The sequence below is a fragment of the Nelumbo nucifera genome, chromosome 2 (assembly GCF_055504915.1).
Source record: "Nelumbo nucifera cultivar China Antique chromosome 2, China Antique-T2T, whole genome shotgun sequence".
NCBI lineage: Eukaryota > Viridiplantae > Streptophyta > Magnoliopsida > Proteales > Nelumbonaceae > Nelumbo > Nelumbo nucifera.
Genome location: NC_142650.1, coordinates 72,017,994 through 72,032,688, shown reverse-complemented (window position 1 = coordinate 72,032,688; position 14,695 = coordinate 72,017,994). Strand labels below are relative to the sequence as shown.

The window sequence follows — 14,695 nt, the reverse complement described above, 5'->3', positions numbered from 1 at the left end:
CTGGTTTTGGGAAGGCTGCAATCTCCTTCATCTCTCTCCTAGTATCTTTTGATTATTTGTTTTAGAAACACACTGGGTAAGGTGGTTGCATTCTTCTTTTTTTTTTTTTCTTAAGTTAGCTGTCACCATAAGGACCTTAAGGTTAGGTGTGAATTGGTTAGCAGGAGCAAGGAGTGTGGAGGTCTAGGCCTTGGGAATACTCAGAAGAGAAATGTGGTGCTATTGGGAAAGTGGATCTGGAGGTTTCCCTTAGTGAAAGAGAAATGGGCAAAGATTGTGACAAGTATTTGTGGGCTTGAAGGTAATGGATGGGATGCTGGAATATCGGCTAGGATTACAAGAGCTTCTCCATGGAAAGCTATCCATGCTTGTCTGCTTCTTTTTCTGCCCTGGATCTGGTATGAATTGCATTCTGGTAACCTCTTTAAATTTTGGGAACAAGTCTGGTTTGGGCATTTTGCCCTTAAGGATCAATTCCCATCCTCGTTTGCTTTGTCGAATTTGAAAAATGAGCCTATTTTGAACTTTCTGGTACCTTCACAAGCAAATTCAGGATTCGGGTGGAATTTGAGACTGAGAAGAGCTGTTAGGGATTAAGAACTGAATAGTGCCTGTTCTCTCCTAAACATTCTTGAATGGGTTTTCTTAGATCCCACTAAGTCTGATGGTAGGGCTTGGGCTCTTTCAACCTCTGGGGTCTTTTCTTGTGCATCCTATTTCAATGGTTTAACTGAATAGTGCCTGTTCTCTCCTAAACATTCTTGAAGGGGTTTTCTTAGATCCCACTAAATCCGATAGTAGGGTTTAGACACTGTCAGCCTCTGGGGTCTTTTCTTGTGCATCCTATTTCAAAGGTTTAACTCAACCTTCTGTTCCTTTTTCCGGTTAAGGAAACATTCTGTTGGGAAGCATCTTCTGTTCCCAAGAGGAATAAGGAGCTGCGCTTGTTGGAGTGTGTTGCAGTAGGTTGATGACTTATTTTTCTGATTATATCATATGTTGTGTGAGTTGGATAGGTCCAGACGGTTGGTGGAGGAGACAACCACAATAGGTTGTGGTTCAGGTGGAATATTTCAAATATAACAGTACTGTTTACAGTTCAAAAGAGGTGTGGTAGTTATTTTTTGTTGTTTTCTCTTGCCTCAAGATTACAAGTTGTGTGGGGTGTTGAAGACAAGCATCATGGAAGATGACATCCATTAAACTGAATGGGATGATTTATGTGCCTTAGGAAAAATCAGTGGAAGTATTTTTGAAAGCCAAAGGTAAACTCAAGTACTTCAAAGATGCAAACCTTGTCTAGATCAGTAGGGTATAATGAGTGGGAGTAGGAGAATGCTCAAATCATAACTTGGTAATGCGTGGGAATAGGAGAAGCCAAAGGTAAACTTAAGTTCTTGGATGTTGCAAAGGAGGTATGGGAACATGCTAAGAAGTTGTATTTAGGCTAGGGAAACACTACAAGAGTGTATTAGCTCCTCCAATATTTCAACATACAACAGTGCAATCAAATTCTTGAAGATTATTATATTGGCATTTGGAATCATAGAAATGATCTTTATGTGTATCGGGCATTGAGGTTTGAGGCACAACAATAGGAACACCTTTGATGTGACAAGGTTCCTCTTATCAAAAAAAAAAAAAAGATGTGACAAGGTTCTTTAGGTGTGAGGCAAGAGTATGAATCTTTTCGTACTTTAGATATTGGTAAGTTTAGCCTCCCATCTCTTGAGGAAGTGATTACTCGACCACATAGAGTTACCATTGGATCTAAGGAGATTACTAACTTTGACAGGTCTACTGCAGCTGTAGAGAGAGGGGGAGGGCATGGAGGAAGGAATGATGTTTTTGGGTCTCAATGAGGTGGATGGAGTAGAGTGGGTACACCTTAGATGTAAATCAGTCCTCTAAAACTGATGTAAACTTGGAAAAATTAGAGAGAAAAGAGGAAGAAAAGAAGAGAACAGCAGCATCAAAGAAAGAAGATGGAGAAAAGAAGAGGAGGAAGAAGAAGAGTTCGAATATCTCTTCCCTCCCTTCTCTAATCCTTTTACCAAACTTCAATCTTAGCATAATTACAAGTATACCCTTAAGTGGGTGGCCAACTAGGCAGTAACATAAAGAGAACTAGCAAAAAGAAATAACAGGTCCATTAGCCGTTAGCTAACAGATAAATAAAAAACATACTACAAGAAAAGATACTAGGGCCCATTCGGCCCAGTCTCTTTACACTCCCCTTCAAGCTGAGCATAGATGTCAATAATGCCCAGCTTGCTTATATAGTGTGTTAGCTTCCCTCTTGGAACTCCTTTGGAAAATATCAGCCAATTGTTCTTCTGAGGTGATGAATGGCAAACAAACTTCTCATGAGGAAACTCTTTCCCGTATAAAATGTCTATCAACCTCAATGTGCTTAGTTCTATCATGTTGAACAGTATTATGTGCAATATTGATAGCTGTTGGTTGTCATAGTAAAGTATAATTGGCTTCTCATAGTTGAATAAACATTTGACTATAGCTTTATAAGAAGTGAAATTCCCTCTTTGCAAGCTTTAGATACTTCATGTGTTTTTTGTTGTTTAAGAGTCATACTTTTGCTTTTCTTCACAAATCTAAGCATGCTACTTCTCCGTTTGAAATTATATTGTGTGATGCTTGGGCTCCATCTTTTACTTTTATTTTTGTTGGGATACGCGTATTTTGTATTATTCACTGATGACTCCACCAAGTACACATGGATTGATTTTCTCTAACACAATCAAAAGTCTTCGCAACATTTTGTATATTTCATGCTGTGGTACGAGTTTGGTTTTAGTCTATTTGTATGTATCCTCCGTTTTGATTTAAGGGGAGAGTACACTGATGGAGATTTCTTATCTTACTTGAGAATGGATGAGTTAGAAGTTCAATGAAGCTGTTGAAATACTCCTTAGAAGAATAGTGTGGCCGAACGTAAGAATGGACATATTCTTAGTTTTGCCTACAAGATCCACATGCACTATCTTCTTTTTTGGTGGAGGTAGCTAGTATGACTATATTTTTGATCTACTACATTCTTGTTTCTTGCTAATGTGTCCCCTTGTCAGAAATTGTTTGGTTGTCCACCAGACTTATCCAATATTCATGTGTTTGGTTGTTTGTGATTTGTAGATCTCCCTCGTTGTGAATGATGTAAATTGTTTGCTCAATTTTCTATGGTGAAGAGTGTATTTGAGTGGGGGAGTGTATGGCTCCTTCATGGATAGAGACGTTCATTGTTGTGGGGTGTGAATGGTGCATTTATGTCTTGGCTTGTGAACAGGATGGGCCGTTGTTCTATAGCTTGTCAAAGTCACTTCTAAGGTTGAGACCATAGTCTGAAATTGGTATGTTTGATGGTTGGTTGAGGAATATAACTAAGGTGGGAACATTTGTACCAAAAATGGTCCCAGGTTAAAGCCACAATATCGGAATGTTAGGAATGTGGGTACACTTTCCATTGGAGCATGGTGGCATAAGCAAGTGACACATGCTTTAGAGGACATGCTTGGCGCACAAGGTGGAACATTCGTAACAATCACATCATCAATACATTACATCAGCTTGTGCATGTTCGGTAAAAGTTGAGGCAGAATAGGGTGGGACCCGTTGGAGTGAAGAGGTAGCCCAAATGGAGAGACAAAGTGTAGTTTCAAGGGCCAATAGAGCATAAGGCATTACATCGTTTGAGTAACCCCAACACGAGAGGATGAAGTATGCAGGCCAACAATGGTGAAGCAGTTTCCAAAGAGATGACACCAACGGTACATGAAGACCATCACAACATGTTTGGTAGCACAACTGAAAAGTTACCAAGGAGTGGGTCGAGCCTTGAGGTAAAGAGAACACGGGGCGGACCTCTGTAAAGCAACACCCACATAACATCTTCGAGGGCCATTGTGTGGTTCCCCGAAACAGAAAGTGAAGTCCAAGTAGGCCAACATGGTGAAATGGTTCTGTCCCAGACATAGGTGAGACCCAAGTTGAACAGGCGGCCCTGTCTGTAGCAACGTGCCGCTTATTTGGAGCACATGTGGATGGCATGGGACGTAGATGCCCATTCACAAAGGAGCTTTTTGTCGAAGACTACAACAGATTGAATGGGGGAGGCTGTCATGTTCTGACACAAGCTTAGTTTACCTACACTTGGTGGGTTGTGTTAAGTGGCATTGTCATAAATTCTACTAGTATGATTTTTTGGAAAACTGACATTACCTTTAGGCAGACCTCCAAAAGCTTAACATTCTCTTTGAGGAGGGGTGGTCAACCTCTTTGGGTGCCTACCCTTCATTCTACCAAGAGTAACATCCCTTGCGGGGTGGCCTTGGTTAATGGCTACAATGGTTAGTAGGGTTCCTCATGGGCACACAATTGCTCATGGAGATAGTGCATGGACCGGTATTGCACATAGCACATGAAGGGGAGGCTTTGCATGTCGGTTTGGCGTAAGCATGCTACTACACCTTGCCAACTCCGTGTCTAAATTGATCGAGCTCTCCTGTTGTCCAAGAACTCGAGTGTGTTCACAGGCCTTGCGGTTGCTTAGCACACAACATTGGCATAGTCCTCCTTTGGCATGTAAATGATGCCTCCCATGGACCGGAAAGGACACACACATAGAGCCCCGACCATGTGCACATGAGGTCATGATCTAGTGCCATAGAGCTTGGTGGAGCCATTCAATGGGTCGAACACATGACCCTTACATACAAAAGGCTTGTCCTTGCTGCACAGGACTGGATGTTGCATGGGTACATTCCACTGCACAAGTTTACCCCGTGAAATTGGGGTACACATAGGAATACAATATTGATTATGAAGAGATGTGTGCTCCAATTGCCAATATTACTACAATTTGTGTTCTTTTGGTTCTATCGACTGTCCTCTCTTGGTTCGTTTATCAATTGGACGTTAAGAATGCTTTCCTTCATGGGCAGCTAAAGGAGTTGGTGTATATTAAACCTCCTCCTGGGTAGTGCAATGATCCTTGTCTGTAGGCTGAAGAAGTCTCTATATGGTTTGAAACACTCTTCTCGAACTTGGTTTGTTAAATTTCATGATGTCTTTGTTGATGTTGGATATAGCCAAAGTTCTTTTGATCATTCTCTCTTTGTCTTTAGAAGGCTTCCAGAGTATCATGATCCTCTTGGGCTGTTCTTCTTTGGTGGGGAAAATGTGGTAGTGGGATGGACATTGAACAACTTGTGGAAAGACATGTGGTAGTGGGGAAGTCTCTTGGGTTATTGTTCTTGGTGCGGAAAATGTGGTTAGAAAAGCAATACAATGTTTCAAAACAAGTAGGAGAGAGGAGTATAATAAAAAGAAAGCTATTGGGGAAGTGGGTGAGGTGTGGGAGGAATTGGGGCAGGAAGAATTAGGTTCAGTGGAAGAAGAGTGGAAAGAGTTGTTGGAAAGGTGGAGATAGGGGAAGAGGGGGACTGTAAAACTTTAAATGAAGATGACGACATGAAGTGTGAGGGACCGAGGGATGGAAAGATGTATGCTGGTTAGGAATGTGCTATGAAATCACAAGTCAAATGTGGTGATTCCACCAGAGAGAAATCTAGAGACCTTTGACCAAGCTGACAGTGGATCTTTTGAAGAGCACTGTTTGGTATGAAAGACTTCAATCCTTTGTCCCCTTCAAAGGCCTCTTGTTGGCCAAATCTTAGAGGCGGGGAGGGGAGTTGGCTAGTAGTGGGTATCAGTTTCAGTTTGAGCTTTGGTGCTGACAGAATTTGCACATGTCAATAAATAGGCGCTTGGGGACAAAATTGGGGATATTTAGGGATGCTAATTTGTATCTGGGGTGATTTTGTGAGTAGCATCTTTCGTTCTTATTTGTTGGGAGATTTTGCCTCAACACCTTATTAGATTGTACTCTTTTTACCATCAGAAAAAAGAAAACTTCCATTGACTAGATTAAATAAGGACTGCAACTGTCACCACCCAAAGAAAGGATGGTGAACCCTCAAACAACAAGACAATCTTACAAACAATCTCAAAACAAAACCTCCAAAACGATAATCTATTCCATTCTTTGATCTTTGCCTTGAGAGCTTGCAAATTTTTTTTTTGAAAAGTCTCTTTCCCTCCCATTTAATCTGTTTCTGTTCCCCCACCATTCCTTAAACTTCTGTACAAAACCTGGGTGTTTGAGCCACACCTAAAAGGAGAGGCGCCCCCCACATTACCTTCTTGAAATACACAAATTGGCTAATGATCTAAGGTAACTCTTTGTAAAGCTCTGCCAACCAATCATACTTGGGACTACTTTCGTTTAGAAAACCCACCGTATTTCCTTTTTGGGCGCCTATCATATGCATTCTTGAGATCAATGAAAACCATATGAAGATGTCTATTCTTCTCTTTGAACTTTTCTGTCAATCGTCTTAATAGAAAGATGGCTTCTATGGGTGATCTCCCTAGCATGAACCCAAGTTGGTTTTCTAAAATATTTGTTTCATGTCATAACCTTTGCCTATTTATTTATGATGAATGTATTTATGTATTGTTTGCTTCATGGGGCTACACATTGGGGGGTATCCCGTCCCCTTTTCCCATAACCCTCCAACCCTACTGCACTGGGATTTGATCCCAAACCACCAATACAACTAGCCAGAGAACTTGCCAGCTGGGCTACCATCAGTTTGTAACCTTTGCATATTTATTCTCTGCCAAAGTTTCATAGTGTGGTTCATGAGTTTAATTCCATGGTACTTGTTAAAGTGATCCGAATAAGGGTAGTTTAGTCATCTTATCTTTGTTAAGTTGTATGCTTATGTGGCAGCTTTATTAGAGACACTATGCCCCACACTTAAGTAAGGGCAGTTTTGTCTTTGTAGAAATTATTAGAGACTAATTACTATTAAGGGGTCGACTGATAGGGTTTACCGATCAGATTCGACAGTCCCTTCTTTTCCTTCTTCTCTTCTTCTTCCTCTTGCTGGTTCGGGTTACTGTAGCAGCAGTCGAAACATGGTATCAGAGCCTGGTTCCTGACCTACTTCAGTTCGTGAAACATCTCAGCAGTGTTTGTGACCTCTCCTTCTTCGTTTCTGGGCTGTTAATGGAGAAAACTGGTTCGTCCTAGGTCTGAAACATCTCATCTCGTCTCTCTCTGCTGCACATAACCTTCTTCATTAAGAAAAACGACCTCAGCAGTGAATGGTTGGTTGAGACTCTCAAAAGAAGGTCAGTTATTTCTTCTCCTTGTGCTGCTGGTATTTCTGGGTAGAAAATCTTCAAGAACCTGCTAGTACTGATCAGAACCAAGAGAACTAGGTTTATTGTTGCCCTAGTTCTTGGAGAAAATCCCAAGAACGGGCTGTGTGTACAGTAGCCGAATGGTGTAGGGGCTGTTGTAAGTTGCCGAGTGGTGTAAGGGCTGCTGTAAGTGGCCGAGTGGTGTAAAGTGTAATGCAGTGACCTAGCCGAGTTCCTTGTGGTCGTGTGGTGCCCTCTTAAAGGTGTTAAACAGGTCTGTACCGGGTGTAACAGATATGACTTTGTGGTGGTGCTTGTGATGCACAATTTTTATTGAGTGGTTGTAAGAGGGCTTGCATGTGATTAGTAAGTGTTGAATTGATGTTTATGTGGTTCGTGGTGTTGTGAAATCAGTAGTAGTGTGAACAAGAACAAGGCTTGTGTACCTATTATTGTGTTTAGGGGCTGCTATAGGTGCTGGAACATCAAACTCCTAATAACAACACTCAGTTTGTAGCTGAGAATTCAGGTTAGAGGCAACGGTGAAAGAGTACCATGGCAAAAATGGGAGATGAGTATAATGATCAGAAACCTAGTGTGGTGGTTCCCTCTGACTACCTAGGTGTACAGATGACCTCAATTAAACTGAATGGGGAGAATTATGTTCCATGGGCCAAATCAGTGGAAGTTCAAGGCAAAGAGGAAAGTGAAGCATGTAAAAGAAGATAAACCACCGGCTGACTGTCCAGGGTTTGATGATTGGGAACAAGAGGATGCTCAAATCATGACCTGGCTATGGAATAGTATGGAACCCAAAATTAGTGCCAACTTCATGTTCCTAGATACGACTAAGGATATATGGGAACATGCTAAGAAGCTGTTTTCTAGACAAGATAATACTACAAGGGTATATCAACTTTATCAGGAATACTTTGATTTGCAACATGGAAACAAAACCCTAGAAGAGTACTATGCCTGCATGAAGAATATAAGGAATGAACTCAATGTCTATCATCCCCTCACTCCAGATGTTAAAGTTCAGCAACAGCAGAGGGAACAACTAGATGTTACAAGATTCTTAGTGGGGTTGAAATCGGAGTATGAACCAGTTAGAGCCCAAATATTAGGGAGCTCTACCCTTCCTACTCTTGAGGAAGTATTTGCACGGCTTCATAGGATTTCTTTGGGACAGATAGAGAATCCCACACAGTGTGATAGATCAGCACTTGTGACAGTTAGAGTAAGTGGACATGGTACAAGAGGGGGAGGACATGCCTCCCGAGGAGGCCGTGGCAGTTCCATGTTTGGTCGGGGTGGTGGTCGTGACTCAGGGGGCGGTCGTGGCAAAGGAAAGAGTAACTCTGCAAGGAAGTGTACTCATTGTGGCAGGGAAGGACACACAATGGATTTCTGTTATGATTTACATGGCCCTCCCTCTAAATGGGCTAATCATGCTGTAGCTGGTGAGGTTGATATCAGTAACAGTAAACAGGCAGGCCTAACTCCTTCCACATCTACATCTGCTTTTGGGAGGGAAATGATGAGTGTACCGCGTGATGAGTATGAACGATTCCTTCAAACCACTTCACAACATACCACTGCTACTCTTGCCCACTCAGGTATTGCTTTCATGTCATCTAAAACCTCGCCCTGGATTATTGACTCTGGAGCCTCTGATCACATGACCAGGACTCCAGGTGTGTTCTCTTCTCTTTCTGAAATTTTCACATCACAAACTGTTACACTTGCCAATGGCTCTTCATCTCCCATCTGTGGTGTTGGTAATGCTGACATGGCTTCTCTTTCTTTATCATCTGTTCTATATGTACCTAAGTTTTCATTCAATCTTATGTCTGTTAGTAAATTAACCTCTTGTGTTTTTCAGGTTCTCAAGACGGGGAAGAAGATTGGTGGGGGGCATGAAGCTGGTGGATTGTATTATCTTGATGGTGGTGGATCCTCAATTGCTTTTCAGACTTCACTTGCTCCTCTACAGTGGCATTGCCGAATGTGACATCCTTCTCTCAACGCACTCAAGATATTAGTTCCGTCTTTGAGTCATTTGTCAGTTTTACAGTGTGAGTCTTGTCAGTTTGGGAAACATCGTCGTGTTTCCTTTAGTCCTAGAGTTGAAAGTCGTATGTTGAGTCATTTTTCTTTGGTTCATTCAGATGTTTGGGGCCCGATCAAAATAGAGTCTTATAATGGGTACAAGTATTTTGTCTCTTTTATTGATGATTGTTCAAGGATGACATGGATTTACTTAATGAAAGAAAATTATTTTCCATTTTTCAAAAATTCTATTCTGAAATACGTACACAATTTGGTGTTCCAATCAAAGTTCTTCGTTCAGATAATGTTCGTGAATACTTTCTTATTTCATTTCAACAATATTTAGAACAACATGGCATTATTCATCAAACCTCATGTGCATCCACTCCTCAACAAAATGGGGTGGCTGAATGAAAGAACCGTCAGCTCCTTGAAACTGCTCGGTCTATTCTTCATCAAAGCTCATGTGCATCCACTCACAATCTGAGTCCTGGAATAGACAAGCTAGATGCACGCTCCATTAAATGTGTCTTTCTTGGCTACTCTCGGACTCAAAAAGGGTACAAGTGTTATAATCCCGTTACTCGAAAGTTCTGTCTGTCCTGATGTCACATTTTTTGAGTCTGTCCCCTTCTTCTCAGGACTTGAAGCACCTTCGTCTCCACCCTTACTTCCTCTTCCTCTTCCCGTCAGTGATCCAGTTCCAGATGCTGTTGTTGGAGTAGACTCATCATCTCATCCAGTGCAGATCACCACTAAACGACCACCGATCCGGCAAGTGTATACACGTCGAACGACACCGGCCCCCCGTCCAACTTCTACCATATCTGCGGATCCTATCATGGCTCCTGTTGCTTAACCCTCAGAACTTGACCTACCCATTGTCTTACGGAAAGGTACACACAGTTCTACTCTCCATCCCATTTCCAATTTTGTTTCATTATCTCGCCTTTCCACCTCACATCGTCAATTTGTTTCACTTTTGTCATCTATTTCCATACCTAATAATGTCCAAGAAGCTCTTAGTTCACCTAGGTGGCGGCAGACAATGGAGGAGGAACTCTCTGCTCTTCAACATACTCAAACGTGGGAGCTCACTACTCTCCCACCTGGTAAGCATGTTGTGGGCTGTAAATGTGTGTATACTGTTAAATACTTGCCAGATGGTAGTGTGGAGTGTCTGAAGGGCAGGCTCGTTGCTAAAGGTTACTCACAGTTGTATAGAGTGGACTACATGGAGACATTCTCTCCGGTGGCTAAGATTGGCTCTGTTCGTGTGTTAATCTCCCTGGCAGTTATGTATGATTGGCCTCTGTTTCAACTTGACATAAAAAATGCCTTCCTTCATGGTGACCTTGTGGAGGAGGTATATATGGAGTTACCACCTGGGTTTGTTGCTCAGGGGGAGGATGGTAAGGTGTGCAGACTGAAGAAGGCAATTTATGGGTTGAAACAATCGCCGTGTGCTTGGTTCGGGAAGTTTAGCGAAGTGGTGAAGAGTTTTGGAATGAAGCAATGCCAGGTTGATCACTCAGTGTTCAGCTATGACTCATAAGCTGGAAAGATTTTATTAGTGGTCTATGTGGATGATATTGTTATTACTGGCAGTGACAAACTAAAGGTATTTCTGCAAAATCATTTTGAAACAAAAGACTTTGGGACATTGAACTACTTCTTGGGCATAGAAGTTGCCAGGTCAAAACAAGGTGTAAATCTGTGCCAAAGAAAATATGTTCTTGATCTACTGAAAGAAACAAGACTGTTAGGTGTAAAACCGGCTGAGACCCCTATGGAACCAAATGTTAAGTTGAGCAGTGATACAGGGGAAGTATTTGAAGATCCTGGAAGGTATAGACGAGTAGTGGGGAAGCTGAACTATCTGACTATCACGAGACCCGACATCTCCTTTGCAGTCAGTGTGGTGAGCTAATTCATGCAGAACCCTCGTATACCTCACAGTGATGCAGTTCTTAGAATTGTAAGATATCTGAAGGGAGCTCCAGGCCGTGGACTATTGTATAAACCAGGAGGAAAACTTGAAGTAGTTGGGTACACAGATGCAGACTGGGCAGGCTTAGTGAATGGCAGAAGATCTACTACCCGCTATTACACATTTCTTGGAGGAAATCTTGTGACGTGGAAGAGTAAAAAACAGACGGTTGTGGCTATAAGCAGTGCTGAAGCCGAGTATAGGGCCATGGCACACACTACCTGTGAATTAGTGTGGTTGAGGAATCTCGTACAAGAAATTGGGTTCCACATGGATAAACCTATGAAATTGTACTGTGACAATCAAGCTGCACTCCATATCTCATCCAACCCTGTTTTTCATGAGAGAACGAAGCACATAGAGGTTGATTGTGTTTGTGAGGGAGAAGGTTCTTGCTGGAGAGATAAGCATAGAACATGTGGGCTCGAATGATCAGTGGGCAGATTTGTTTACAAAAGCTCTAAGCTCAGGGAAAGTGAACTATCTATGTAACAAGTTGGGATTATATGACATATATTCTCCAGCTTGAGGGGGAGTGTTAATGTGTGCCGAATAAGGGTAGTTTAGTCATCTTATCTTTGTTAAGTTGCATGCTTATGTGGCAGCTTTATTAGAGACACTCTGCCCCACACTTAAGTAAGGGCAGTTTTGTCTTTGTAGAAATTATTAGAGACTAATTACTATTAAGGGGTCGACTGATTGGGTTTACCGATCAGATTCGACAGTCCCCTTCTTTTCCTTCTTCTTCTTCTCTTCTTCTTCCTCTTCTTCTTCTTCCTCTTGCTGGTTCGGGTTACTGTAGCAGCAGTCAAAACAGTACTAATCACTCTTATGATTTAGATATTTTGATCTCTGTAATAGGTATATATTACACAACTTCTCTTTTTCATTTCTAATATGATGGTTAGATTGAAGTGGTTAGTTCATTTTTTATTATAATATATGTGCGGACATGTTGTTTCCTATTGGATGGGGTTATATGTGTGTCAATATTTTATTGCAGGTGCATCTTGTTCAATCACAGGAGGAACTGACTGTCAAGATGAAACTACATTCTCTTAAGATTAAGGATGAGCTTCAAGGTCGTCTTTCGACGTCTACACAATATTTAGCCTGTTCTGTGCTCAGTGGTGATGATGTAACTTCTTCACTTGCTGATTTAGATCCTAATGTGAAAGAGTTATCCATGATGCTTCCGGAGGATGATGAATGTTTTAAAGATGCTCTATCTGATTTCATGCCTAATCCTGATACCAGTGTTTACTCAGCAATTACTGATATCCCTGATGGTTTAAAGCATGAATCTTCGGATATCAGTGGGCATTGTGTTGGATTTGATTCTACTGAAGATTTTATTCCTGATAGTGATTCAGCAGAAGGGAAGGGTATTGCTGCTGAGATGTTCTATGAGGCACTGGAGAATGATACTTCTGATTTTGTTGCTTTTATCTTTTCATCAAAGAGTCCTAGCTCTCCCTTTTATGATGGTATTGATTCGCAGGTAATGAACATGACATCATTGGGGATCTTAATATTATTTGGATCCTTGATTATTAGTAATTCTAACCTGTCTTTTTTCTTTTACTTCTAACTTTATTTGCTAATTTTGTTAGTTCGTTTTTCCAGATGAAAATTCGCATGTCTAAGTTGGAATTTTTTTGCAATAGACCTACTCTTGTTGCTTTAATTGAGTTTGGTTTGGATCTGAGCTCAGAAAATTCTGGGGTAGGCAGCCCAAATGAGAATAGTGATCCTGTAGTTGAATCTTCTCAGATCAGAGAAAAGACGGAAGAAAATGAACGTTCTTTTGTTAAGGGTTTGCTGGGCTATGGTAAAAGCCGTATAGTTTTTAATTTGAGTATGGATGTTGACAGTGTCTGCGTATTTCTGAACAAGGAGGATGGTTCTCAGCTTGCCATGTTTGTGCAAGAGAGTTTTTTGTTTGATTTGAAGGTGAGGTGGTTTTCTATATTTCATTTGCTTGACATTGTTTTGCTTTTTGTCTAGTTTTTCTGTGAATTATGTTGCATCAGATGGTGATCATACACTTAACAGTATTTTTGCTTCCACTTTTGCTAGTTTTTCTGTGTTGTTTTCTTTATTACCAAGGTTGTTATTTTGGGAGAAGTTGAGAAATGAAACAAACAGAACTAAAAGAAGGTATTCATTGGTCAACCTACACATGGAGTTTAAAATGAAATATGTAAAAGTTTTTATTACATTAATGCCCATATATTGAAGCTACCTGAATTTTGAAAATTCAATTTTTAATATTTATGTTGATGTTCATTAAGTTGTTACAATGTTAGCTAGGTGTGGAGCATTGTTTTCAAGGTGCCAAGGCGAGGCTAGGCGACGGGGGGGCGCCTTGTCGCCTAATCTCCTAGGCGATGGATTTTTTCAAGTGAAAATATGTATCCTAGGGTAGTTCCATCATATTTCCTAATAATTATCCATAGTTTTCATAAGAAAAGTATAAACTTAATGTTAAAGTATAGAAAATCAACATATTCTAACATATTCATGAGAAAAAAAAAGAAGAAAGAAAAGAAATTTCAAAAAATATAGGGGCTGAACCCCAATTTCTGTTATAGGAAAAGAAGAAAAGTGGAAGGTGGAATAAAATGGTATATAAATAAACAAAATTAGTATAGAAAAAGAAGTAAATGTGTTGATTAGACAACATTTTAAGTTCTTCCTTACTTATTGGTTCAGGTTTTGAAGTCTTTCAGGGTGCAATACAGCATTTAACAACTCAGGGAAACTGAACCAGGACCAAGGCCCAAGACTAGCTAACAAAGTTTTACATTGGAAGGCTTGTTTACAATTTATAACCAGGCTGATGAGTCTAAACTCTCTTGGGTGGTTTGCCTCCAACTACTTTGGGATCAAAGCAATAAAAGTGGAATTCAGTCCAGGATTTGTGATCCCTCTTCTAAAAAATTCATTGAAGACCCTCAATCAATCTTCTTTTAAAAAATCCCAGTAGTCTTGGTAGGAAGCTGTTGTGTACCCATTTGGCCCTGGTGCTTTAGCTCTATCCATCGAGAAAACTGCCTCCTATATTTCTTCCAAGTCAAAACTCCTTCCCAGCCAAACCTTGTGATCTTCCGCCAAACTTGGCTAGTCTAACCCTTTTGCTCTCAGTCTCCCCATTAATGGTCTTTTAAAGATAGATTTGAAGTAATCCACAAAAGCTCCAAGAATTTCACTTTGTTTGGTTATTTTTACTCCCTCCAGCTCTAGCTTTGATATGAAAAATTTTCTTCTTCTAGAGTTTGTGTTTCTATCCCCTTTCTTTACCCAATTGTGTCTAGATATATATATATATTTTTTTTAATTTTGGTAAATGATAGAATTTTATTAATAAAGAGGGATTACATCAAGATATACAAGAAAAACTATCCCAATTGGGACACGAGGTGTGAT

The 14,695-nt window shown here is 40.7% G+C and overlaps 1 protein-coding gene across 4 annotated transcripts in view; it reads left to right on the top strand.

Annotated features, from left to right (window-relative positions):
• The window catches only part of LOC104604129 (uncharacterized), a 195,640-nt gene that overhangs the window by 31,865 nt on the left and 149,080 nt on the right, over positions 1-14,695 (top strand). For 3 of the 4 annotated variants that reach the window (XM_010268361.3, XM_088899453.1, XM_010268360.3), the window contains exons 26-27: positions 12,270-12,767; positions 12,893-13,219. In XM_010268361.3, coding sequence (XP_010266663.1) covers positions 12,270-12,767; positions 12,893-13,219 — 825 coding nt within the window. The remainder of the gene's footprint in view (positions 1-12,269; positions 12,768-12,892; positions 13,220-14,695) is intronic. The other variant, XM_010268362.3, reaches the window with a different exon arrangement.